Source organism: Capra hircus, chromosome 20 (genome assembly GCF_001704415.2).
Source record: "Capra hircus breed San Clemente chromosome 20, ASM170441v1, whole genome shotgun sequence".
Lineage (NCBI taxonomy): Eukaryota > Metazoa > Chordata > Mammalia > Artiodactyla > Bovidae > Capra > Capra hircus.
The window spans coordinates 20,532,073-20,558,781 of record NC_030827.1 but is presented as its reverse complement, the minus strand read 5'-3'; the positions used below and the strand labels follow the sequence as shown (position 1 = coordinate 20,558,781).

At 41.0% G+C, this 26,709-nt stretch overlaps 1 protein-coding gene across 2 annotated transcripts in view; it reads left to right on the top strand.

The window, feature by feature from the left end:
- The window catches only part of RAB3C (RAB3C, member RAS oncogene family), a 303,016-nt gene that overhangs the window by 234,885 nt on the left and 41,422 nt on the right, over positions 1–26,709 (top strand). For both annotated transcript variants that reach the window (XM_005694681.3, XM_005694680.3), the window contains exon 4: positions 25,150–25,274. In XM_005694681.3, the coding sequence (XP_005694738.1) occupies positions 25,150–25,274 (125 nt within the window). The remainder of the gene's footprint in view (positions 1–25,149; positions 25,275–26,709) is intronic.

The window sequence follows — 26,709 nt, the reverse complement described above, 5'->3', positions numbered from 1 at the left end:
AGAGCCAATGGGAACCAAGAACATGTGAGTGTCAGAGGCTAGGTTAAAATTCAGATCCTTCAGATACAGGCAACCATTAAAGATTGAATTCCTCCAAGTTTGGCATACAAAACTCCTGACCTTCTTTCTCATTGGGTTACAGCATAGCATCATCTCTTAGCAGAGATAATTATGAAAGTTAAAAAAAAATTTAATATCTCAGTCCCAGAACCTTTCTGGGGTCATCTCTTTTTCTGGACAGAGGTCAACCCTCTGGAGATATAATAAGAGCGGACTTTTGGACTCAGAGGGAGAGGGAGAGGGTGGGATGATTTGGGAGAATGGCATTGAAACATGTATACTATCATGTAAGAATCGAATCGCCAGTCTACATCCGACGCAGGACACAGCATGCTTGGGGCTGGTGCATGGGGATGACCCAGAGATATATTATGGGGAGGGAGGTAGGAGGGGGGTTCACGTTTGGGAACGCATGTACACCCATGGTGGATTCATGTCAATGTATGGCAAAACCAATACAGTATTGTAAAGTAAAAAAAAAAAAAAAAAAAAAGACCAGCAGATCCTAGGATTTCCAGTGCTTTGCACAAAGTTGACTTTTTAAGCGGTGTGATATGACAGCTTGTTGTAATACATGGACCACTTCATGGGAGTCTGCAAAAACTGGCTAGGGATTAAATCCCAGGTGGCACTAGTGGTAAAGAACCCACCTACCAATGCAGGAGATGTGAGAGATGCAGGTTTGACCCCTGGGTCAGGAAGATGTCCTGAAGAAGGAAATAGCAACCTACTCCAGTATTGTTGCCTGGAGAATCCCATGGACAGAGGAGCGTGGTGGGCTACAGTCCATAGCATCGCAAACAGTTGGACTCTGAAGCAACTTAGCACGCACCATAGATAATCTGCTCCCTTCCAAAACCTGAAAAGTTGAATGGCCTTTGTGCTCTGTTAACTTTCTAGCTGTCACACCCTTAGTGATGATTATTGGAGTCTTGCAACAGCAAAGAAAGTATGGAGCTGCATTCTTTTCAGTCTTTCATAAAACCATGCACAAGGTTTTGGGATGTTTGGAAATTTACCTGTTGAGTGAAGCATTAATACAGTGTTTCTCTATGAATCGTTAGAAGTATATAACAGGAGAAATATAAATTTGAAAGATTTTTTTAAAATCTGAGGTATGAAAAAACCTTGTTTTTGAAAGTTAAAATTGCATTTAGTTACAGTAAATAAATCTGACTTATCCACACTCAAAACCTCCTTTCACTCATCATATGACTCAATTTTTTAAAATGGGCAAAAGATGTGGATACTTCTGAAAAGAAGACATGTAATTAGCCAACAGGAATTTGAAAAGGTGCTCAAATTCACTAATTATAAGAGAAATGCAAATAAAAACAATGAGATCTCTCCTCAGACTCGTTAGAAAGTCAGTTATCAAAAAGGTGAAAGATAATAAATGTTGGCAAGAATGAGGAGAAAAGGGAACCTTCAGATACCGTTGGTGGGTATAAAAGTTGGTATGGCTATTATGAAGAATATTATGGAGGTTCTACAAAAAATGAAAAATAGAGCTACTGTATGATCCAGCTCTCTCTCTCCTGGTCATGTATGCAAAGGAAATGAAAATCCTGTCTTAAGGAAGGATCTACAAGCCCATGTTTATTATAGCATTATTCACAACAGCCAAGATATGGAAACAATCTAGAAGTCCATTGATGGATGAAAGGATAAAGAAAATGTGACGTATCTCCATGTATCTGATACACATTTACCATGGAATACTATTCATGAAAGAAGGAGCTTCTGCCATTTGTGACATGGCTGAACTTGGAGGACATTCTGCTAAGTAAGCCACATCCAGAAAGCCAAATCCGGTATGACCTTACCTACATCTAGAATCTAAATAGTGGAACTGATAGAAATAGAAGACTGGTTGTTACTGGGGGCAGGAGGGATGGGAGAGATGTTGGTCAAGGGATACAAAGTTTCAGTTATACAACATGAATAATTTCTAGAGTTCCACTGTATAACAATGAAACTATAGTTAACAATATTGCTTACTAGAAATCTGCCAAGAGGATTGATCTTAAATTCTCATATCAAAAAAGAAAATTTGAAAATAGTAACTATGTGAGGTGATAGATATATTAATTAGCTTTGATACATATATCAAATCACCAAGCTGTATGCCTTAAATATATACAATTTTTAATTGTCACTTCAATGAAGTAAATATATAAATTAGCTTACATCGAATCACCAAGGACAAGATGGTTGAATGGCATCACTGACTCATCATAAGTCAGAGCAAACTCCAGGAGATGGTGAAGGCCGGGGGAGCCTCGTGTGCTGCAGTCCATGGGGTTGCAAAGAGTCGGACGCAACTGAGTGACTGAACAATAGACGGGCTTCCCAGATGGCACCAGTGGTAAAGAGCCTGCCTGACAGTGCAGGAGACTTCAGAGATACAGGTTGAATCCTTGGGTCAGGAAGATCCTGTGAAGGCGGGAACGGCATCCCACTCCAGTATTCTTGTCTGGAGAATCCCACGGACAGAGGAGCCTGGTAAGCTACAGTCCACAGGGTCGCAAAGAGTGGGACATGACTGAAGTGATGTAGCACCACACAGCACATAGAGATAGACACATTAAAGGGAATCAGCTTATACAAATATGGAGATGAAGTCCGATGATGCACCATCTGCACGCTGGAGACTCAGGAAAGTCAGTGGTGTAGTTTAGAAGCCTGAAAGATATGGAGTGGATGGTGGAGAGTTCAGCTTGGGTTTGAAGGTTGGAAATCAGAAGTGCTGAGGGCAAGAGAGGATCTGTGTCGCGGCTTACAGGCAGGCAGACAATAAATCCAACCTTCCTCTGCCCTTTTGTTCTGATCATGCCCTCACTGTATTGGCTGATGCCCACCAGCGTTGGCAAAGGCCCTGTGCTTTACTCAGTCCACTGACTCAGATGCAATTCTCTCCTAGAAACACCCAAAAATAGTGTCTAGCTAGCTATTGGGCATCCTTTGGTCCAGTCGAGTTGCCTCATAAAATTAACCATCACAGTTGTATAGGAGGCTGGCAGATAATGTCTCGAGCAGGTATCTCTGTTCCCAGAAGGAAACTGATTCAGAAGTGACAATCAGCAATGTACTGCCTGACTGGCACTTCTCACTGTTAAGGTTGTTATCTTCCGTAACCAAGCCTTGTTTCTAAGAGGATGGTGTTAATATATAATTGAGCTATCTGAGGGAAAAAAATCAAATAGATTTTTGTCAACTAAATAGAGTGCTGTGACAATAAAGTCTTATTACCATGTTGAAGTGGCAACCCTTTCATATACAGTTTCCTGGGATTAACTGCCTGCTCAGACCAGTCACCAACTTGGCACCTTTGTCACCCTCCACCTCTTAGTATTGGCTTGGGCTTCTGATACCGGAAGCATTAGGCAGAAGAGCTCCATTTCTGGGAAGAGTTGTAAATGAAAGACAGGTTTCCTGATTAGGCTGAAGGTTTAGGTCTTTGGTTTCTCTGAGATCGTGTATGCCTTTCTATTTCAAAAGTCAAAGACTTTTGGTCTCCTGGAATCAGTGCACTGCCACTGAGGTGCACAAGGCTTACTGGATAACCCTTCGCAGCTCACCAGCAGAAGCAGATAAACTGTCTGACAAAAGCAGCTTTGTACACGTGTGCTACGTTGCCTGAAGAGTCATGTCCAGCTCTTCGCGACCCCATGGACTGCAGCCCGCCAGGCTCCTCTGTCCATGGGATTCTCCAGGCAGGAATACTGGAGTGGGGTGCCTTGCCCTCCTCCAGGGGATCTTCCCGACCCAGGAATTGAACTCGCATCTCTTGCATCTCCCGCACTGACAGGTGTGGGCTCTTTACCACTAGTGCCACCTGGGAAGCCCCCCAAATAAGGACAGATTCTGATCATCCATGTCAGCCCGTTTGCTCATGGCCAGCTGGCCTTCTGCAAATGATCCAGAACTCTCTGCAGCACAGTCTCAGCTGGGGTGATGTATTATGCAGATTTAAAGACATAAATCCTCTGGAGAAGACAGACGAGAAAGATAAAAAAGGTGTTCATAATAATAAGCTTTAAAGGAACTCAGCCTGTTCTCTGGGCTTTGTAAAGACATGAAATCTGTATAAACTTTGAGGATCTTTAGTTAATTGTTCTTTCTCTAAATCCAGTTATCTGACAGTGAATTTTTTCAATAGAAATTATTTGTGACAAGTCTTAACACAACCAGCATTTTTTTCCTTTCATTTTCCAGAAAGCTGGGGAAAAAGCAATTGACCTGCCATTTTCTTGTCTTCCTCTGCACTAAAGTACTAAGAGCTCCATGGATTTTAACTGGAGTTTTTAATCAGAATTTTTCCTTTCTTGTGTGCTTTTTAAACTCCCGTTCCTCCCCCAGGCCTCTGATCGCACAGAGCCCTCAGGAATTGCTTCTTTTCCATCCAGATTTCTTCCTCCTCAGGCAAACTCCCAACTAGGGAAAGGGTCTGAGCAAGGGATTCAGGGCTGCATGCAAATCATGTGGCTTCGCAGTTGCTCTCTTCTCCCCAAAGAGGCATCTGTCTTATTTAGCACCATTGCTAGCACCTCTTTAGCACTTGGTTTGCAATAAAGACAAATTTAGGATAGAACATTATTCTAAAGCTGGTTTGGCCTAAATGCCACAGGAGGAAAAAAAAGTAAAATGACTGTACACAGTGGTGTGTGTGTGTGCGTGTGCGTGTGTGTGCGTGCATGTGTGTGTTGCATATACCAGAAAAGTGCTAGCAGTGTTTCTTCAGAGCAGTGTTCACACAAAAACACTCAGTTAAACCAACATCCCTTTCTTGCAGAAGATACTAAAAGGAATACCTGTCTACCATATGTAAGCTATGACTTCCCTACTAAAAGATTTTCCATTAAGATAGGTTTTTCAGATTTTGGTGCTCATAAAGTCCTAAAGATAGTGGTTTTGTCATTTTCCTACTTTCATTGAGAACATCCATGGACTGCACTGAATGTTTTATACGATTTTTATATCCCAGAGACTGTAATAATAAAAGCCAACATTGAGAAGTCACAAAGGTATGCTTTAATTTGTTTAGGATTTATCTAGATATTGAGATTCAGTTTCAGAACTAGAGTGGTCCATTTTCTCCAAATGGCAATCACTGATTTAATCATTTACTAAGTATATATTAGGCACTGTTCCATACATTGGAGAATACAAAGCAGTCTATAGTTCTGTTTTCAAGAATCCTGCCCCATAATTCAGAAGATAAATACTCATGTATAATGCTTTTACAGCAACACAAAATAATATATGGAATTAAGAGCCAAATGAGAAGTATAAATAGCAAGTACTATAATGACCAAGAAAATAGGAAAAATAGCTTGAAGGTAGAATTTATCCTGGAGTTGGAAAATGGACAGACTTTGAGTATGTTGAAAGGAAAGAGATGGTATTCTAGGCAGTGAAAGTTGCTCAGTCATGTTCTACTCTTTGAGACCCTATGGACTGTAGCCCACCAGCCTCCTCTGTCCATGGAATTCTCCAGGGCAGAATACTGCAGTGGGTAGCCTTTCCATTCTCTAGGGGGTCTTCCCAACCCAGGGATCGAACCCAGGTTTCTCACATTGCAGGCAGATTCTTTACCAGCTGAGTCACCAGGGAAGTCCAAGAATACTGGAGAGGGTAGCCTATCCCTTCTCCAGCAGATCTTCCGAACCCAGGAATCAAATTGGGGTCTCCTGCAAGGCAGGCGGATGATTCTAAGCAGAGACTGTAGAAAAATATGCTTAGATGATGAGTTGGGTTTGTTTGAAGAAGTGTGGGTAACTCATGAGAACAGAGAAGTAGCAAGAAATATTCCTAGAAAGATATTGTGTGTTCAGCCTGGATAGGCAAAGGTGTGGAGGGCAGACACAGAGTGCTGCAAAGCCCATCACCCCCTAGAACGATTCTACCACGCGAGAACGTGGAAGAGGGTATGGTGAGGGTGGAGGTGGAGGTTAGTTATGAATCCATAACTAACAAATAGTATAATGGAAAGAAGGAAAATATATCTGGGGAGAGAGAGGAAATACCTAATCTTCTGCACCAAATGTCAGCCTAGAAGTGAAGGATGCCAAGTCTGGAGCCTAACCCCCTAGGTTTGTTTCCCCACACCTCCATTTACTAGCTATGCAGTTCTAGGCAACAACCTGCAAATCCTTCTGCCTCATTTACTCATCTGTAAAATGGGGATAACATCAGTCCCATCTCATGGGGTTGTTTTAGTTATTAAATGAGATGGAATATGTAAAATCCTCTTAAAAACTCCCAGCACATTGTAACTGCTCAGTAAATTCTAGCTACTGTGATTGTAGAAAGAAAACACAGGCAACCATTGCCTTAGTTTTAGAGGAGGAAGAGGATGAAAAGATTTAAGTGTAAATCTGATTGTCTTGGATATGTTTAGTGATGAAAGGATACGGAAAACTCTGGTCAACCACAGGAAGGAGACTGAAAGCTTAAATCTATTCTAACTAGTCACAGAATCTTGTGGTCCCATGAAAACAGAGGGCTAGGATATGCTGAATATGAAAAAGACTCATTCTACTATTCTGTTTTTTTTTCCCCCCACTTTTCCAATAAAGCAAGAGCTATAAGCATCCAGGTGTTGCTTGCTTGTGCTTCTTCAAAGCAATCTAAATATTAATAGGTTGAATCCATTTGACTTGACTCTTCTGACTTCATAAAACACAAGTTCCCTAGGTAAGTGATTATTTAGGAAAGTAGATCACTTGGACTCTTAAAGCAGTGTTTCTCCACCACGACACTGTTGACAGTTTGGGCCAGGTAATTCTGTTAGAGAAGGGGCTGGTGTCCTGTGCACTGCAGGGTATTTAGCAATGTCTCTGGCCTCTGTTCACTGGATGCCAGTAGAACTTCCTTCCTCCAGGCATGACAATAAAAGAATGTGGCCAGACGGTGCTGAACATCACTGAGGGGACAAAATCACCCCTAGTCAAGAAGCACTGTTAGACTCATTGGATGGCAAACCACTGCTTGTGTGGGAGAGAGTGGCCAGAATACCTTTGGCTCATGTCCGTTCAAACCAAGGCTTTCATCTCAGTGGATTCACTGGGAAGAAATGAACCACTTCAGTGGTTGGTGGGTGGTGGGGTGAAGAGGCAGCAACAGAGACAAAGGAATTACAGATACAGAGATGACTTAGCAAGACCCAAATAGTACTAATAGCATCTGCCAACTAAGCTGAAGGGCCTAGTAGTGATGTCATCACCTTGCTCCATGCACCTTGCTCCATGCACCTTGCTTCATGCACCTTGCTTCATGCACCTTGCTCCATGCACCTTGCTCCATGCACCTTGCTCCATGCACCTTGCTCCATGCACCTTGCTTCATGCACCTTGCTTCATGCAGAATGGGAAAATAAAGTATTTGCTGTTAGAGCAGACACTTTTAGAAGGATTACTTTGATTTTTATCTCAAATTTTCCTGGGTAACAGGACCATGAATCTACCAGATGTGTTCTGCTTCTTGCTTTCTCTGACATGATAGGCTTTGGAAGGCAGCACGTCAGGCCAGAAGGTTTGTCTGGATGGTCCTGCAGTGGAGAAGCAAAGCCTCTGCTAGTGACCTGTCTCCTCCTAGAAAGCTCACAGCCACGTACTTGGCACTCACTTTCAAATTTCAATTCAGTTTGGGGCAAATATGAATTGAGGGAGTTTTCTATAGTGTCCGGGATTCTTATATTGCTCATCTCTATCACTAATTTTGAAAAATGCTAAGATTCAAGGGTCATATATTGGGTAGGCCAAAAAGTTTGTTCTGGTTTTTCTATAAACCGTTACTCAAAAACTTGGATGAACTTTTTGGCCAATTCAGTATTTCTAACGTTTAAATTTGTCTTTCTCCTAAGCTTTTTTTTTTCTGATAAAAAGATCTTCCAAAACTAGAAACTTCTCTTCCTTTTATCAAGGTTCTGCCTCTAAGGACACTTCAGGCACAAAGTCTTCAGTGATATTTTTAAGTCAGATTCCTTTTTCAGGAAGAGACATAGTTCGCAAGGGATATCGTTCTTTTCTTATATGAAAAGAAATAATTTGGGGTTCAAGTTAAATAGTTTCCAATGCAACCAAAATCATTCCACCCAGTAGAACTTAATAGTCCCTTCCATTCATACACCATGTTCCAGTGACACTGAGTTATTAATATTCCCTAGGCACATCACATGGGGCTTCCATTTGGCGCTAGTGGTAAAGAACCCACCTGCCAGTGCCGAGACGTAAGAGATGAAGGTTCAATCCCTGGGTCGGGAAGATCCCCTGGAGGAGGGCATGGCAACCCACTCCAGTACTCTTGCCTGGAGAATCCCATGGACAGAGGAGCCTGGCGGGCTACAGTCCGTGGGGTCGCAGAAAGTCAGACACGACTGAAGTGACTTAGCACAGCACAGCAGCACACCACATGCTTTCATTTAGCTGGGCTTTTGCCCTTACTATTCTTTACACCAGGATGCCTTTTGCTAGAGAACTTGGCAACATTATCTTCTCATAGAAAAGCAAGTGCATGAAGGATGGAGGGAAGTCATGACCACTAAATATGGTACCTGGAATTGCAGATGTTTGCTCTTGCAGATAGAATTTTTATGAACCTGACTGCTGGGATGCTGAGTCCAGGAAGCAGAAGAATTAATGATATTGCTGATACTAAAGGAAACTCTATTACCCTCTATGGTTATGGCTAGCATGTGACTATGACATTTTAAAACATCTTCATAGTCCAAATAAAAGCAGACCACAAGTGTGAACAAATAGAAAGTCCATCATAAAGCAAAAAATAATTCAGTGAGCAACATGCTTTTTAAAACATTAGGTTTAAGTCTGAATCAAATACAAATTAAATGTGAGTAGAAGCTCTTCAAAGTAATTTCATTATTCATTTCACTGTAAATTGGTTAATTGCATTACAAGTCAAATTAAAACTCAAAAAGAACTTTCTGGCCACTCATTTTGCCACCTATCAGCATAAAATTTGCCTCATGGGTTTGCTTATCAGATCAACCTAAAATAATGAGGAGAGAGGAGAGGCATACTTCAGTCAACTGATTTAAAGTGTTAGCTTTATTTCCTGAGACAAAGATCCAATTTTCTTGTCTTTAATTTCACCTTTCAGCTTGCTTTTTTTTTTTTTTTCTTGTTTTTTTCCTCCTATGGAGTCAGGCAAGAATATTTTTTCTTTCGGCAGCTTTCCTCTGTGCACTGGGATGTCAGATTCTCAACATATACCATATCATGTTTTTTTTATTTTACATTTTTTACCCAGAAGCCAGCCAAAGTTATTCCAAATAGCTCAGTGAACACCAGGGTTTTAGAATTTTGACTAAATGGTGTTTTTTTTTTTTAACATATATGTAGCCTGTACTTTTCTACATTAACTATTATTTCTTCTTAGAGATAATTTTATTTTTCTCTTCTCTTTTATTTTACTGGATCAAGGCCACTGCATAGTCACTAAAACCTAGCATGGAGCCTTCAGGATTCTCACAACTGACAGCGCATATCCATTAAGCCCAGTTTGATCTTTCAGGAGTTGATCAATTGCGATGGGAGAACCTCATTTATACTTTATTGTTTTCTGTTCTTCCTTTCCGAAGTGTGTGTGGAAGGAAGCCTCCACAATAGTTGGAGAAATAAAGTAGCCTAGGGAAAAATCCCATGGATGGAAGAGCCTGGTGGGCTGCAGTCCATGGGGTCGCTAAGAGTCGGACACGACTGAGCAACTTCACTTTCACTTTTCACTTTCATGAATTGGAGAAAGAAATGGCAACCCACTCCAGTGTTCTTGCCTGGAGAATCCCAGGGATGGTGGAGCCTGGTGGGCTGCCATCTATGGGGTCGCACAGAGTCGGACACGACTGAAGCGACTTAGCAGCAGCAGCAGACTTTTGAGCTACAAAATAATCTCCTGTTTGGTTCCCTGAATGAAAAACTATTAAATATTAACATAGTGTGTCAGTGAGAATCCAGCCCAGAAAACAGATGTTGGCCAGGTCAGTCAATAGGGAAAATCTAATCTTAGGTAACTAGGGGCAATAAGGCTATGCAGAGATTGTCAGCCACTGGGTTTTGAGGGGGTGTTTCTAAAGCCCACAAACTGGGGGCACCACCTACCAAGAGCTAGAACTCGCCATAGAGCCCCCACCCCTTTTAATAAGGCTGTTCAGAGAGAAGATGCGGAGCCTGAGCTCTGCCCTCCTCCCTCTCCAGTCCCCTGTCCACATCGCCCATTGGAAACTCAAGGGTTTCATGGAGGCAGCATGCAGAACACAGCACAGGAAGGGTGAGAAACAGAGCAGAGAACAAATAGGCAAATGACTGATGCATCTGGAAAGTTTGTCGTTGAGTCGCTAAGTTGTATCTGACTCTTCGTGACCCTGTGGACTATAGCCCACCAGGCTCCTCTGTCCACGGAATGCACTGGAGAAGAAAAATAAAGTGCTTCTGTTGGTACAAAGGTCCTCTTTGTTGTACTTCCTCTCTGTGTGTATTAATTTGTTGTTTGGTTTGCATTTGAGATGTGATGATTACTGCCTAACAAGTTCTTCTCCAGAAATCTGGTGATACTGGGCAATTTCCTCTAAAGCAAGAGTCACGGGCAGATGTCTCGTTCAGGAACACAGGCTACTATGCACGCGCCGGATCTTCTTTTAGTTGATATATTGCTGTTACACATCAGTTGAGCTTGTCCTTCTCACTTGCCTGGATAGTTTACTTCTAGAATTTGCCCCCATGAAACTAATGCCTCCAAGGGCTGTGTGGACATGGATTATTCTGATCCTACAAAGGCACGATGAGACCAGGGACTACATCTGAGCTGAGCGCAGGTTCTGTGAACTACACCACTTGACTGTTCTCTATGCCAGAATGCCTTCTGCTGGAGAAGGGCTGTGATTCGTAGGCACAGCCTGCAGCTGGACTCTGGCTTGTTTGAAGTGGCATCTGAAAGACTCAACCGCAATTACTCCCTGCAGCCCAGGGCAGATGATGACTGCGGGGCTTGGCCTTTTCATATTTTCTGGTTTCCTGAGGCCACAGTTCTCACCAATGGTAAAACCTCTTTGCTCTGGTTCATCTGAAAAACACTGTCATTTCAAAAGTAAGAAAGAAAAAGAGAGGTGATTTTATAGTGATTTTTATGGCAAACAATAGAACAATGCTTCAGAAGTGTTGAATGGGAGAGAGTAAAAGGTAGATGGGTTCAACAAAGTAGACAGTTTCTGGCTTTCTGTTTTACGAGAACCCAAGGCCTAGGCTTCCCTGATGGCTCAGTGGGTAAAGGATTTTCCTGCAGTGCAAGAGACAAAGGAGACGTGGGTTCGATCCCTGGGTTGGGAAGATCCATGGAGGAGAAAAAAGGCAACCCACTCCAGTATTCTTGCCTGGAGAATCCCACGACAGAGGAGCCTTACAGGCTACAGTCCATGGGGTCACAAAGAGTTGGACACGACTGAGCAGGAGCAGGGAAGGCCTGGGGAGGGGAACAAAACCCCCAGTTAAGTCCATTCCTTGGCCTTGTGGATGCTCTTTGTTCAGTTCTATCGTTTTCTTTTCCTCCTCACTCCAGGACAGGAAGCTCTCTGGGATGGCCCTTCCCCACAGCCCCTGCCATCTCTCATGGACGGTAGGGTAGTCTGAATTGAACTCATGAGTGAACTGCTGATGTCAAGTCCAAGGACCAATCTCCAGATCACCCTCCCCTCACTGCCCCATGCCTCCCCACCACCACTGCCCACAAGGGAACCACCCCCTGCCTTAGTTCCTCAGGCCCCTCTAAAAGCCTCCTCCAGCTCTTCATCCCAGAGACCCCAAGCCTATTCTAGTACCATGATTCTCTGCCTCAGTCTAGGGATTTCTCGGACATGGAGATTACATCTTAGGAATACTTAAAGATCCATGATAATCCTTGAAAGGGCCCATGTGCTCACTCTTATCCTGCACCTGCCCCCTGCCTCCCCATTCCATCATCTGGCATGCTGCTGGAACAATCTCCAGAAACTTCCCACTGGAAGGGCCTCCACTTACCCTGCCCGTTTGATCATTAACTTTTCAAACCAGACTTTTCTCTCTAGTGAATGTAGCAGCCTGAGGACAGTGACCAAGTCCTACTTCTTTCTCTCTGTCACTGCAGTGCTGCTCAAAGTGTGGTCAGAAAACCCCAGGATCGGTGCCACCTGAGTGCTTGTTAGAAATGCAGAGTCTCAGGTCCTGCCTCAGCCCTTCTAAATCAGAATATCTGATTTAGAAGGGGGTAGAACTCAGAAGGTGGTTGCAAACCTTCCAGGTGATTCTGATGCGTGCTAAGGTTCAAAAAGCGACACCCTGTGTTGTAGACACTAGTCTCTTGTGTACGGTAGTTGTTGAGTAAATACGTGTAACTGGAGAATATTTGCAAGATCACAGTGTGGGGTCACACCACAGCTTCCTGAGAGCAGAACCCAAGTCTGTCTTTATTGCTGTGTCCTCAGCATCTCACGTAATGCCTGATAGTGTCTCCCATTTTAACTTTTTAAAAGGTTACAAAACAGCAAAGAAAATTACAATGAGGCTTGTTTCGAGAATGAGTTTGAGATAACACATCAATGCCATGTAGATAGTAAGTACTTTTTTGCTGGTGATAATTATACCTTCCATTGATAGAGCACTCTGTGGTTTTCAAGACTCCTTCAGGACATTTTCTCACTGGTCTTCTTGAAAATCTAGAGAAAGCATTAGTAGGTTTTGTTCTGCCCTCTCAGCAGAGATTCTGGAAAGCTGAGAGATTAGTTCTTGGTTCTCTGAATTAAGTACAAAAAGAGAGCCCAGGACTCTGAGCTCCTACTCCAGTGGAAAAGGTTTGCTGTTCAATTGTGTTATATTAGCTGAGGGTTTTGGTAACTTAGCCTCAATAAGTGTTCATTTTACAATTTCTTCATCTGCAAAATGAGAAAAAAAATACCATCTGCCTTGCAGTGTTATAAGTATTAAATAATAAATGTGAAACATTTAGCACACTGCCTGATATGGTTATATTAATTAATTGTTTTATGTTTAAATATTATTTGTATTATTTATTTTTTATTATACCACCAGAGTGGCCAGTACTTCACTTGTGGGATATCAAGGGCCAGGGTCTTCCCCATCGCAGAGGGTGTTACTTGCTAATATAAGGCAACATTTAAGGCATTTAGTCTGACTTACACAACTGCGAATGTTTCTCACTGCTGATGGCCCTCCCTTGGGTCTCCTGCTGATTCCTGTGGTCACGAAACCTAATAACCCATCAGGATGCTTGAGTGTCTATTGCAGTCACCATGGTGATTCCCATTCTCAATTACAGGTTGCTAATCATTCCAAACACATGCCTTCCTTCCATCAGTTGATAAGCTGTCGTGGTTAACCTTTTATTTGTTTAATATATTCCTCTATTCTGTGATTTCATTTATCTCATAATTATTAAGCATAGAGAACCTGTAAGGGATGTTTTGCCAAGTCTTATATTCTCCATATTCCCCTACTGTTTCATACAAATGTTATTGTTTTTATATGTACCAGGAAAAAAGGTTGGAATGCGCTTGTGTGTATGTGTTTGAAACTTATTGTTTTAATTATAGTATAGTTGATTTACAATGTTCTTAGTTTGAAGTGTACAGGAAAGTGATTCAGTCATACATATATTCATTCCTTTTCAGACTTTTCCCTCATATAGGTTATTACAGAATATTGAGTTGAGTTTGCTGTGCTGTATAGTAGGTCCTGGTTGGTTACCTATTGTATATATAATAGCATGTGTATGTTAATCCCAAATTCCTGATTCATCCCTCACCTCCGCAATTTGCCTTTGGCACCCATAGTTTTCTTTCTATATCTGTGTGTCTATTTCTGTTTTGAAATAAGTTCATTTGTTTTTAAATTACAGTCCACATACGAATGGTAACATATGATATACTCCTTTGAAGTATTTTGGTTCCTTAGGAGACATATTATTTCTTCTTTTTAAAAGCAATCAAGTGTTTAGCCTATGAGCCTCTTCCTAATCAGTAGAATGCAGTCACTGCTTTTCCCTGTGGATGTGGACAGCATGTTGTAGAAGAGGAGGCATGGAGAGTCTCGGCATGCAGACTCTCATCAGCCCCCTCATAACTGCTTCATATCCATTAGGATGTCACTCCACATCTCGAGTCTCAGCCTTGTCATCTATCAAATGAAGGAGCTGGACGAGGGCCCAACAAGGCAACCACTCCATGGTGCTGAAGTGCTAAGTTACTCCCTGAGCATCCTCATCCTGACTCTCGGTGCTAGAGCAGAAAGGACACCATGATTTCTGCAGGCTGGAATGAATGACTATCACCAGATGACTGTGGAGGGGCCGACACAGACCGTGGAAGAACTCTGCCAGCACTGGGTCCTGGAAGGCATGGGGGCCGGGGGCACTGGCATCACACACAGTGGTGATTCTCCTCCTGTGCTATTTCTAATCTGTGTTGATATTCTGAACTTACCGGATTTCTTAGGCATTTTTGCCACATTTGGTCTGTCATTCACTCATTCATTTGACCATGGATTTACAGTTACTGTCTGAGACCTCTCTATGTGCCACACATTTTCCTGAATGCTCAGTGGTGAACAGAACAGTCAGGGGCCCTGCCCATTGTGGTCTAGGAGGGCTACAGACAAGGAGAAGGTCCTAGTGAGTGAGAAACAGGGTGTGCAGTCCCCATGTGATGGGCGCCTAATCCAGGGGAAGCTGTGTGCTGAGACAAGATGGAAGAGGATGACAGAGCCCGACACAGGGGCTCTAAATGTGTTTTAGACAGCGGCATGTGTGATAGCAACTGGTGGATTTCTTGCAAAAATAAGGAAGCTTAAATTCTATGGTGTGCCAGTAAACAGATTCTTTGAAAAAAATTAAAGCAAAAACTAAGAAAAACTTCTGATTTAATTCACCAGTTTCCATGATATAAATGCACCCATCATACTCATTGTCAGAGGTTCTCAATATTTCATAATCAGCGCTTTCAAGCCAGTACTGCCAACTCCAGAACCTTGCCAGAAGCTTTGGCCCCTTACCTGGACAAGCCCCTTCCAAGCATCTTAGTTGGGGTTCCTCTAGAAGCAGGCTCGGAGAGGGGAATTTGTATACAAGTAGTTTTTTTACTCAGAAAGTGTAAGAAACTGTACTTTCTTAGTGGGAAAGTGAGCTGGGGATGGGAAGGCCACCAGAAAATGGTGTTTCTACCATTATGCTTGAAAATCTGGGAATCGGTGTGGCAGCAGCTTGAGGAGCAAGGGACGGGCACTAGGTAGACACCAGTTCCTGTCTGTCACTGGCTGAGGTCTGTTCCTGGGGCGTGCTCTCTCTCTGTTGCATCTGACTTTCCCTGATGGGCAGAGCGGTCTTCCCTTGCTTCAGAGAAGATTTTAAAGCAAAGAGCTGCAGACACTGGCAGTTGGAAGTGAGCTAGCAAGCAAAGAAGTGGCAAGGCCTGGGGGATATGGGCAGAGCGCCAACAGCATCTGCTACAGATTGCCCTGTACCTAAATCTGTAATTCTTGCTTTTTCTTTTCCACTATGGCTTACCCATATTCACAGAATATTGAATACAGTTCCATGTGCTCCACAGTAAGACCTGCTATCTATCCGTTCTACATGTAATAGTTTGTATCTTCTAATCCCAAAGTCCCAGTCCTTCCCTTCCCCACCACACTCCCCCTTGGCAACCGTAAGTCTGTTCTCTATATCTGTGGGTCCGTTTCTGTTTCATAAATAATGTCATTTGTGTAACATTTTAGATTCTACATAAAAAGATCATAAGGTATTTGTCTTTCTCTTTCTGGCTTACTTCTCTTAGTATGATAATCTCTTGGTCCATCCATGTTGCTGCAAATGGCATTATTTTGTTCCTTTTATGGCTGAGTAGTATTCCATTTCATCCATTCATCTGACAGTGGACATTTAGGAGTTTCCATGCCTTGGCTATTGTAAATAGTGCTACTGTGAACATAATGATGCATATATTTTTTCAAGTTATAGTTTTGTCTGGGTATTGCTGGATCATATGGCAAGTCCATTTTTAGTTTTTTGAGGAATATCCATACTATTATCCATAGTGGCTGCATCAATTTACATTCCCACTAACAGTGTGAACAGTTTTCCTTTTCTCCACACCCTCTAGCATTTGCTATTTACAGACTTTTTAAAGATGGTCATTCTGACCATCTGTATTTCTAATTTGCATTTTTCCCCCTTAAACTGGACCCTCACATTTTTTAATTAGTTTAGGCCTTGCAAAACCTAGAGCCATCCATAGTGATAGCTCCTACTTGTTGGAAACTGTAGCATGTTTGAAAAAGTCAAAGAAATTAATAAGCCTGTATCAAAGTTGGGAGGAGGGTGGGGAGTGAAAGATGGAAAGGAATGATGGGCTCGTCTAGGTTTGGCTGAAATATGCTGATCTCTATGGAACTCAGCTGGGCTGCTCCTGGCTTCTCCCTCCTGTGACAGGCTGGCAGAGCAGCCCTCTTCCTGGGATGGGTTCCTGCCACAATGAAGAGTAGGAATACAAGAGGGCTGATGAAACTCACAAGGCCTCTGTGCCTCTTGCTCACCAGTGGCTCACATCAAATCTCCTCATATTCCATCGACCAAAGCAATGTGCTTGGCCCAGTCCAAAGCCAGGGAGGTGCAGGGAAATAGGACCCACCTCCAAGGAAGGAGGTCATGACTCAGTGAGTTCAGTACTACAGTCTACTCTAGGATTTTCACCAAGATGTTAGTGGTGGTTATCTGGGGGTAGTGAGATTTCTGATAATTTTTATTTTTGCTTTAGCTTTTTGTCTTATTAGAATATTTAATGAGAATATAGCAATCTTATCAAAAACTATAAACCCATTTCTTTGAATTCTAAAAATATTAATATTGGAGAAAATTTATTTGAAGGTGCCTTTTTAGCATTTAATTTTATAACTCCTTAATTAAAGGAGTTAATGTACATATGCAAAGCCTGTCTTAACTTCTTAAGCTACCTCTTAACTTTTACAGCATATATAAATCATTAAGGTTTATCATGCTCCTGTTTTTGTTTTCTTACTGCCACTTACTCATTTTAAAGTTTATTTTGTATATACCTTGTATTGCTGTATGTACCTCTGTAAACCACGGGCAAACACTTTGGGTATTAGACGGGAAGTAAAGAAACAGATTATTTTAAAAACTAAACCAGGTATGGGAAAGAGAGACATACAGTCATACACAGAACTCACCTGGAGAGATTCTTTTTTAAATGCCTATGACAACGTCCCAAAAGGTTCTGATTTAATTGTTCTAGGTTGAAGTAATTTTTAACAGCTCTCCAAGTTTGAGAATAATTGGATAAATAAGTGATTAAGTTAGTGGGAATGTAACAGAAGGGACTATGTGATGAGCAGTAGCAGATTGGAAATTCCATAACAATTTGAAGTCTGCTGAGATGCGGAAGGCTGAAGCTCCTGAATGTTGAAGAGAATAAGGGAAATGAATGCTGAGGGGAACTTTGAGCTTCCAGAGTGAAGGACAGGGCTGCTGTTAAGATCTGGCTGAGATTCATTGCGAGGAGAGAGCTGAACATGTTCTCTCTGATACCGCATTTTCCCCATGTATATCCCAGATCAGACCCTACACGATAACTGCTTTTTGGATTACTGAGGCACATTCTGTGGACTGTTTTTCAGAACATTATGACTAATAAGAGTCTCTTCTTTATGAAAACAGATTGAACTCATAGGAAATTATTTATATACGCAGAACAAAGGAGAGGAAATAGAGATATTATAGGAATTTGGTTTCTTTGTTTATAACTCTCCTAAATTATTTTATTCTGTGCAGCATTCAGTCATTTATGTGTAAAATATGAAAATCTCATCTCCCCCTGCCTGATAATATAAAACAAAGGGAAAAAAATCCTCTTTCTTTACATATACATTTACAGAGAAAACATATAAAAATAAGACAATATATAGAGAGGGGTTATTGTTTTGTTTTTAACTTAAAGACAGATAAAAGATTTTTTTTTTTAATAGTAACCATCATCTGGTTACTGGTAAGGTCTGAGTTAATTGCCATTTGTCGGGTAACCATGGTGACCAGCATATTGCTTTTGAGTCCATTAATCTTGCTGAGATTAACAGTAAACCCCAAAGGATCTTTAGCAGCGATTCAGAAATAAATCATCTTTTCACATGTGTGTTATTTTGTGACAGCCACTTTCTTTAAAACTGTCTCTCTAATAGACAAGGAAATATGACAGTCCCTAATGAGGTGATAGAAACCCATTCCCAAATAAGAAATTTTGCAAAATACAGTAAATGACTGAAAAAGTAGATACACAGAAATGTCACATGAAAGAATAATTTACTAAATAGACATGTGTCATGCTCCTAATAGACACACCAAAGAAGACCATTTACTCCCAGTTAGAAATGCATTTGTCTAGGACCTCAGCCTCAAGATACGAGCTGGAGACAAGATTTGAGACGAGGAAAGACAAGACAACTTTTCTTCAATTAAGAAAAGTCAAATTATTATTTAGATGTTAGAAATTACAAGGGATGAGTTGAGGTGGATTTAGAAAGAGAAAGAGTTGGCTGCCCAAGCTGGGACTAACAGTGTTTTATATTTGTAAAAAGATGTTTGCAACTTACAAAGTAGAGCATGATCCTACCTCAACCACATTTGTCTTACAACAGCCCCAGAAAGTAAATGCAAAATGTGGTAGCCTCATTTTATAGATGAAGATGCTGAAGCTAAAGAAGATAGCATGACTTACCTATATCCACTTGGTATTAGTGCTTTCTTTTAAATGAACTGAATAAACTGCTAGGATTCTGAGTTGGAAGGCATGGGGACTGGATTATCATCCCCACATTCTTCTGATCTTAATTCATATTATTCTCTAGATGAAATACAGCTCTGGGGCTTTCTCAGCTCATGGGGTTTATATTTTCTCATCTCCGTGTTTTCCTGAGCTAAAGGAATGATGCAAGCTCTTATTTCAACCTAGGTCTTCATGTATAAAGGAAATACCGAGAAAACAATAGTGTTTTACAGAATGTAAGATGCAGAACTATTCATATTTTAACATATCTGAAATTGGGATGTGTCTTATAACTAATGGCTTATTATAATTGCTGATGCTATATGAAATAGATTCCACTACCTACACATGTGCTAACTTGGTCATAGTTGTGTATATTGCCAACTGAGAGGTGGAATTATTAGGACGTGGGTAGAAAGTTATTGTGTATGAAAGAAGGGGTATCAGTTTTATACTAGGAATGTGAAAACTCATTTTGGAGTAATGACTATCATTTCATGTTTTCCTGTAAAGCAACAATCTAGTGCTCTACAGGTCTTAAGGGAAGATACCCACAAGCAGAAGGGTAGGTTGAACTTTATTGTCGAGATAGTCATGGGATGGTCATCTCTCATAAACAAAGTATCATGAACAAAGCAACTAAAATAGAAAAACTTACTAAATCCCTCAGAATACATGAAAAAAATTTTGAAAGTAACAAGAAGCTGATGTGAGTGACAAGTTTGTCTAGCAGGACTATTATTAAAGTATTGTATCATAGTTTCATTGGCTGCTTTTTTTTGTTCTGGGCCATTCATTAAATAATTTTATCTTATAATCCATGCTGCTTAGATTCTATGATTTGTGGTAGTTTATGAATCAGTCAGTATGGTTCTGATCCCCTGTAGCTGTTGATTGGATTTTGCCTAAGGCTACCCTGTGGGCTGGATGAAGCACAAGCTAGAATCAAGATTGCTGTAGGAGAAATATCAGTAACCTCAGATATGCAGATGATACCACCCAAAAGTAGGAAGTCAAGAAACACCTGGAGTAACAGGCAAATTTGGCCTTGGAATACAGAATGAAGCAGGGCAAAGGTTAATAGAGTTTTGCCAAGAGAACGCACTGGTCATAGCAAACACCCTCTTCCAACAACACAAGAGAAGACTCTATACATGGACATCACCAGATGGTCAACACCTAAATCAGATTGCTTATATTCTTTGCAGCCAAAGATGGAGAAGCTCCATGCAGTGAGCAAAAGCAAGACCGGGAGCTGACTGTGGTTCAGATCATGAACTCCTTATTGTCAAATTCAGACTTAAATTGAAGAAAGTAGGGAAAACCATCAGACCATTCAGGTATGACCTAAATCAAATCCCTTATGATTATACAGTGGAAGTGAGAAATAGATTTAAGGGACTACATCTGATAGATAGAGTGCCTGATGAACTATGGACGGAGGTTCGTGACATTGTACAGGAGACTGGGATCAAGACCATCCCCGTGGAAGAGAAATGCAAAAAAGCAAAATGGCTGTCTAGGGAGGCCTTATAAATAGCTGTGAAAAGAAGAGAAGCGAAAAGCAAAGGAGTAAAAGAAAGATATAAGCATCTGAATGCAGAGTTCCAAAGTATAGCAAGGAGAGATAAAGAAAGCCTTCCTCAGTGATCAATGCAAAGAAATAGAGGAAGACAACAGGATGGGAAAGACTAAAGATCTCTTCAAGAAAATTAGAGATACCAAGGGAACATTTCATGCAAAGATGGGCTCGATAAAGGACAGAAATGGTCTGGACCTAACAGAAGCAGAAGATATTAAGAAGAGGTGGCAAGAATACACAGAAGAACTGTACAAAAAAGATCTTCACAACCAAGATAATCACAATGGTGTGATCACTCACCTAGAGCCAGACATCCTGGAATGTGAAGTCAAGTGGGCCTTAGAAAGCATCACTACGAACAAAGCTAGTGGGGGTGATGGAATTCCAGTTGAGCTATTTCAAATCCTGAAAGATGATGCTGTGAAAGTGCTGCACTCAATATGCCAGCAAATTTGGAAAACTCAGCAGTGGCCACAGGACTGGAAAAAGTCAGTTTTCTTTCCAATCCCAAAGAAAGGCAATGCCAAAGAATGCTCAAACTACTGCACAATTGCACTCATCACACACGCTAGTAAAGTAATGCTCAAAATTCTCCAAGACAGGCTTCAGCAATACATGAACCGTGAACTTCCTGACGTTCAAGCTGGTTTTAGGAAAGGTAGAGGAACCAAAGATCAAATTGCCAACATCCGCTGGATCATGGAAAAAGCAAGAGAGTTCAAGAAAAACATCTATTTCTGTTTTATTGACTATGCCAAAGCCTTTGACTGTGTGGATCACAATAAACTGTGGAAAATTCTGAAAGAGATGGGAATACCAGACAACCTGACCTGCCTCTTGAGAAATCTGTATGCAGGTCAGGAAGCAACAGTTAGAACTGGACATGGAACAACAGACTGGTTCCAAATAGGAAAAGGAGTACGTCAAGGCTGTATATTGTCACCCTGCTTATTTAACTTATATGCAGAGTACATCATGAGAAACCCTGGGCTGGAAGAAGCACAAGCTGGAATCAAGATTGCCAGGAGAAATATCAATAACCTCAGATATGCAGATGACACCACCCTTATGGCAGAAAGTGAAGAGGAACTAAAGAGCCTCTTGACGAAAGTGAAAGAGGAGAGTGAAAAAGTTGGCTTAAACCTCAACATTCAGAAAACGAAGATCATGGCATCTGGTCCCATCACTTCATGGGAAATAGATGGGGAAACAGTGTCAGACTATTTTTCTGGGCTCCAAAATCACTGCAGATGGTGATTGCAGCCATGAAATTAAAAGATGTTTGCTCCTTGGAAGGAAAGTTATGACCAATCTAGATAGCATATTAAAAAGCAGAGACATTACTTTGCCAACAAAGGTCCGTCTAGTCAAGGCTATGGTTTTTCCAGGGGTCATGTATAGATGTGAGAGTTGGACTGTGAAGAAAGCTGAGTGCCAAAGAATTGATGCTTTTGAACTGTGGTGTTGGAGAAGACTCTTGAGAGTCCCTTGGACTGCAAGGAGATCCAACCAGTCCATCCTAAAGGAGATCAGTCCTGGGTGTTCATTGGAAGGGCAGATGCTAAAGATGAAACTCCAATACTTTGGCCACCTGATGCGAACTGACTCATTGGAAAAGACCCTGATGCTGGGCAAGATTAAAGGCAGGAGAAGAAGGGGATGACAGAGGATGAGACGGTTGGATGGCATGACCGACTCGATGGACATGAGTTTGAGTGAGCTCCGGGAGTTGGTGATGGACAGGGAGGCCTGGCATGCTGCAGTCCATGCGGTCGCAAAGAGTTGGACACTAAGCAACTGAACTGAACTGAGCCCTGTTGATGGTGGACATTGTCAGGAAGTCCAAACTAGTCAAAAACAAATCTTACTTTATTAACCAGCTCTGATGGCAAATTAATGTTTTGTTCACCTCAGCACAGATAGCCCAGACCATAATTATTACTTGATTAAAAAGAGAAATGGTCTCCAATGGCTCTTTAAGCTTTTAAGATAATGGTTCTGTAGAACTCCTTGGTAATTATAGAAAATGTTCATATTAAATTATTTCCTTTTCAATTTAAGACATTGCAGAAGTTACAGTAAAGTATTTTTTATATAAGAACAAACAGAAAGGGGTATGTTTGATGTAATCATGGCCTCCCCAAATTATACACAAACATATATATACTACATATAAACAGGGAATATTCTGTATGAATAGATGTATAATCTATCACTGTGGCATCCTAAGACATCCATGAGTTATTATGTTAGCAGAACTGAGAGACAGACATATTTAATGGGAAAAGCAAGCATTCCATTAACTTGGTCAAGTGAAAGCAGTGAAGTCACTCAGTTGTGTGTAACTCTTTGCGACCCCATGGACTGTCCATGGGCTTTTCAGGCAAGAATACTGGAGTGGGTGGCCATTTCCTTCTCCAGGGGATCTTCCCAACCCAGGGATCGAACCCAGGTCTCCTGCATTGTAGGGAGACACTTTTACTATCTGAGCCACCAGGGAAGTTTTTTGTTTTTTTTTTTTTTTCTTTAACCTGGTTAGACAGTAAAAATCAGCTCATTTTTTTTTTTTAACCTTCACAAAAGTGCACCCCTATCTCGGGCTAAATTTTTTCAGGCAAGCATTCATCCTTGGTAAATTCAGCAGGCCATGCCATTTAGACACCAGCCCCCACCCCTTATGCAAGTAGGACATTCTCCTGAGACTGCTCTCCTTAACCTCATTCTGCATATTTTATTTCTAGCTGTGTGCCAAGATAAGAACTTTCCCCATTAACAGAGGGGCTCTCAACCTAGGCCCTTTCTAGGCATAGGCTAAGCCTTGGCTAACAAGAACTATACGAGCAAAGGGATAATTTTTCTTTTTTTAGATTACCCAAGGAAATGTGATTCGAGTTCCTTTCAAAGAACCTTTGAAATTTCTTTGTACAGTTATGTTACCACTTGAGATTTAAGATGTGTCCAGGTATAAAATATTTGTTACACCTTAATTTACTTTTAGTTCTCCAATTTTCATATACTCCACACTTATATAAGATGCGGTAAGTGAAAAAGTTTAGGTTTTGAATGTCTGCCTATATTTTCCCAGTTTATAGATACATGTTCGATGTCACTGTTGCTGGAGGAATATATTATTAACTTAGGTGTCAGAATTAGAAAGGTCCTATCCCTGGATTTTTCTGATAAAATATGTTGCACCTTGAGATGCTCACATGGAACCAAAGGTATCTTTCACCAGATATTTTACTCTCATTTGAAAACTTGTACTTGGTTCAGGGAAGTACTCTGAAATCAGACCCTGTCTGCCTCTTAGCTCTCTCCTTTCTTCTTGGAAGGGAGAAATAGTGATGACATCTCATTGAAAGCTCTCCTGCTACAGTTTAAAGCTATTGGCTTTCATTCTCTCTTCAAGTTGAGAACGTTCACCACTATTTTCTATTTTAAAATTCTGAAGGATTTGACAGTTGCTAGTAAGAACATACCAAGCTTCTCTTTTTGACACCGTACAAATCCCTTCATTAAACTTTCAACATTTTTTTCAGTTTTCGATCTCTCTCTTGACCACCCACTGGGTGATGTGTCTTTCCCACCTATCTTGAATTGTTATCAAATAAGAACGTAGCCAATAAAAAGGGAAGATTAAAGAACATGGCTTCCTTTCAGCTTCTGTTCTGAAATGACAACAAATACACTAGAACTTAACTTCTCAGACTTTTAATGAGTGGTACTGATGTGTGTTTAAGAACTATGCTGCTTGGGTTTGATTTCCAGATTTACCGCTTTACTAGCTGAGTTGTCTTGAGCAAATTTTTTAACCTCTCTATACCTCACTTTCCTCAACTATAAAATGGAGATCATAATGGTATATCCATTGAGTACTCTAAGGATTAAGTTAACATATGTAAAGAGTTTGAAACAGTACCTGTAAATATTAACTATTATAATTATCATCTAAGCATGGAAATCAAAAGTTGGTTATGAGCCTTATGATCCGTACTGGAAGCTTATTCTGAATTCTAGCTATCCTGTTTATGGTAACTTAAAACACTAGCTCATTGTATTGTAATTGTGATATTAACAAACCTGGCATTTTTCTCTGAAAAATGTAAAGCAGGAGAATATTAATTCTTATAATTTTTTTAAAAAAAATATAATTGGCCCCATGTTTCCTAACCGAATTGTCTTAGCTAAAGACAATTCGGTTGCGATTGTAACATGGTAAAATGAGGTCTTCCTGTGATGGACTGTAAATAGTGACCAGCCACCTCAGGTTTCTTGGAAGTAAAGGGTTTCTTGGAACAAAGGACTTTTACTGCTAAAACTGGGAACGTCTTGGGCAAACTGGGATGGTTGGCCACTCATTCCAGTTATAAAGGTACTGTGGAATGTGGAGTAGAAGAGAAGGAAGCAGCAGTAGTAATATCAATCTCATCAAATCCAGAAGAATTCTCAGTACACCACCACAGGTCCCCTGATTTTTGACTCATGTGATCCCAAATGAGTATCCGAAGGGTAGACTTGCACTGAACTAATTAATTCTAAATGTCAGGCATTTGGGCTTCATTTTTTGCTGTTGCCATCATCTGTCTGTGGGATATATTTCTTCTCCTTCATTTTATGCTGTTGTACTTTTCTCTGATCAGTTTTTTGCCTTTTCTTTTTTCCTTTTTAGGTCAACTCAAATAAAAACATATTCATGGGATAATGCCCAGGTTATCCTGGTTGGGAACAAATGTGACATGGAAGATGAGCGAGTCATCTCAACTGAGAGGGGCCAACATTTAGGAGAACAGCTTGGTAAGAAACAAATGATCAAATTAACAAGAAAAAGAACATGTTAATTACTTGTAACACAGAACAGAGTCCCAGCTAACTGCTAAGATGAATTAAATGAAAAGATTGTCAACCTGACAGTGGAAGCCAACACATTATCTGTTAGCAGTACATGGATTTTCTCCCCCTTTCTGTGGCATCCTTAGAATACAAGTACAATTACAGAAGTAAAATAGACAGCCAGCATTTGGATCTAGAACACAGTGTTCTAATTCTCATTGCATAAAACAGACAGGCTATGCCTTGTTTGCTATTTCTTTGGGGCTTTTCCTCTATATACAACACTTTACACTGAGAGCACATTATTATTCTATGTGATTGTTGTTTTCAAGTTTCCATTGGAGGAGGGTGGATAATAGGCACAGAATAGGTTGCATGAGATTTTGGTTCTAAGTACACTGGTGGTAATATGTGTCATAGTTACAAACCTCTTTGAGGCTCAATCTCCTCATCTTTTAAGAATGAGTATCATGACTCATGCCTACTTTATGAAGTCTGTAGATAAAAGCAACTGAGATGAGAGATATGAAAAAACTTGAGAAATGGAAAAGCCAATTCAAATGGAAAAGATTCTATCTAGGGAAAAAATGTTGGAGTCAGTAGGGTAGAATTTTGGTACAAAGGAGGGGATCATGACTGATTTTTTAAAAAATAATTTTTATTGCAGTATAGTTGACTTACAATGTTGTGTTAGTTTCAGGTGTACAGCAAAGTGAGTCAGTTACACACACACTCACACTCTCCCTCCCTAGAGGTCTCTGTAACTGTCCTCATTTCTTTTCATTCTTTGTTTCTATTCTGTTCTGTGGCAGTGGCTTCCACCATTCTATCTTCCAGCTCACTTATCTGTTCTGCCTCAGTTATTCTATTGATTCTTTCTAGTGTAGTTTTTAAGTTATTATGTTGTTCACCTCTGTTTGTTCTTTAAATCTTCTCTTTTTAAAACATTTCTGGTATCTTCTTGGTCTACGCCTCCATTCTTCTTCTCAGATTTTGAATCATATTTACCATTATTACTCTGAATTATTTTTCAGGTAGATTGTCTTTCTTCTTTCTTTGGTTGTGATATGGGGTTTTAATTTTTGCTGCTTCATCTGCACACATTTCTATGTTTTCTCATTTTGTCTGTGTTTCTGGTCTCCTTTCCATAGACTGCAGGATCACAATTCCTCTTGCTTCTGGTGTCTGGCCCCTGGTGGATGACGGGTTGGTCCTGGGGCTGGTCCTGGGGTGAGGTAGGTGTCCCAGTGGGAGGGACTGGCACCTGCCCCTGGTGAGTGGAGCTGGGTCTTGTTCCTCTTGGGGGCATGGGGGTGTCAGGGGGTGTGATTTGAGGTGGCTGTGAGCTCAGTGCAACTTAGGCAGCCTGTCTCCTAACAGGTGACACTATGTATCTGTC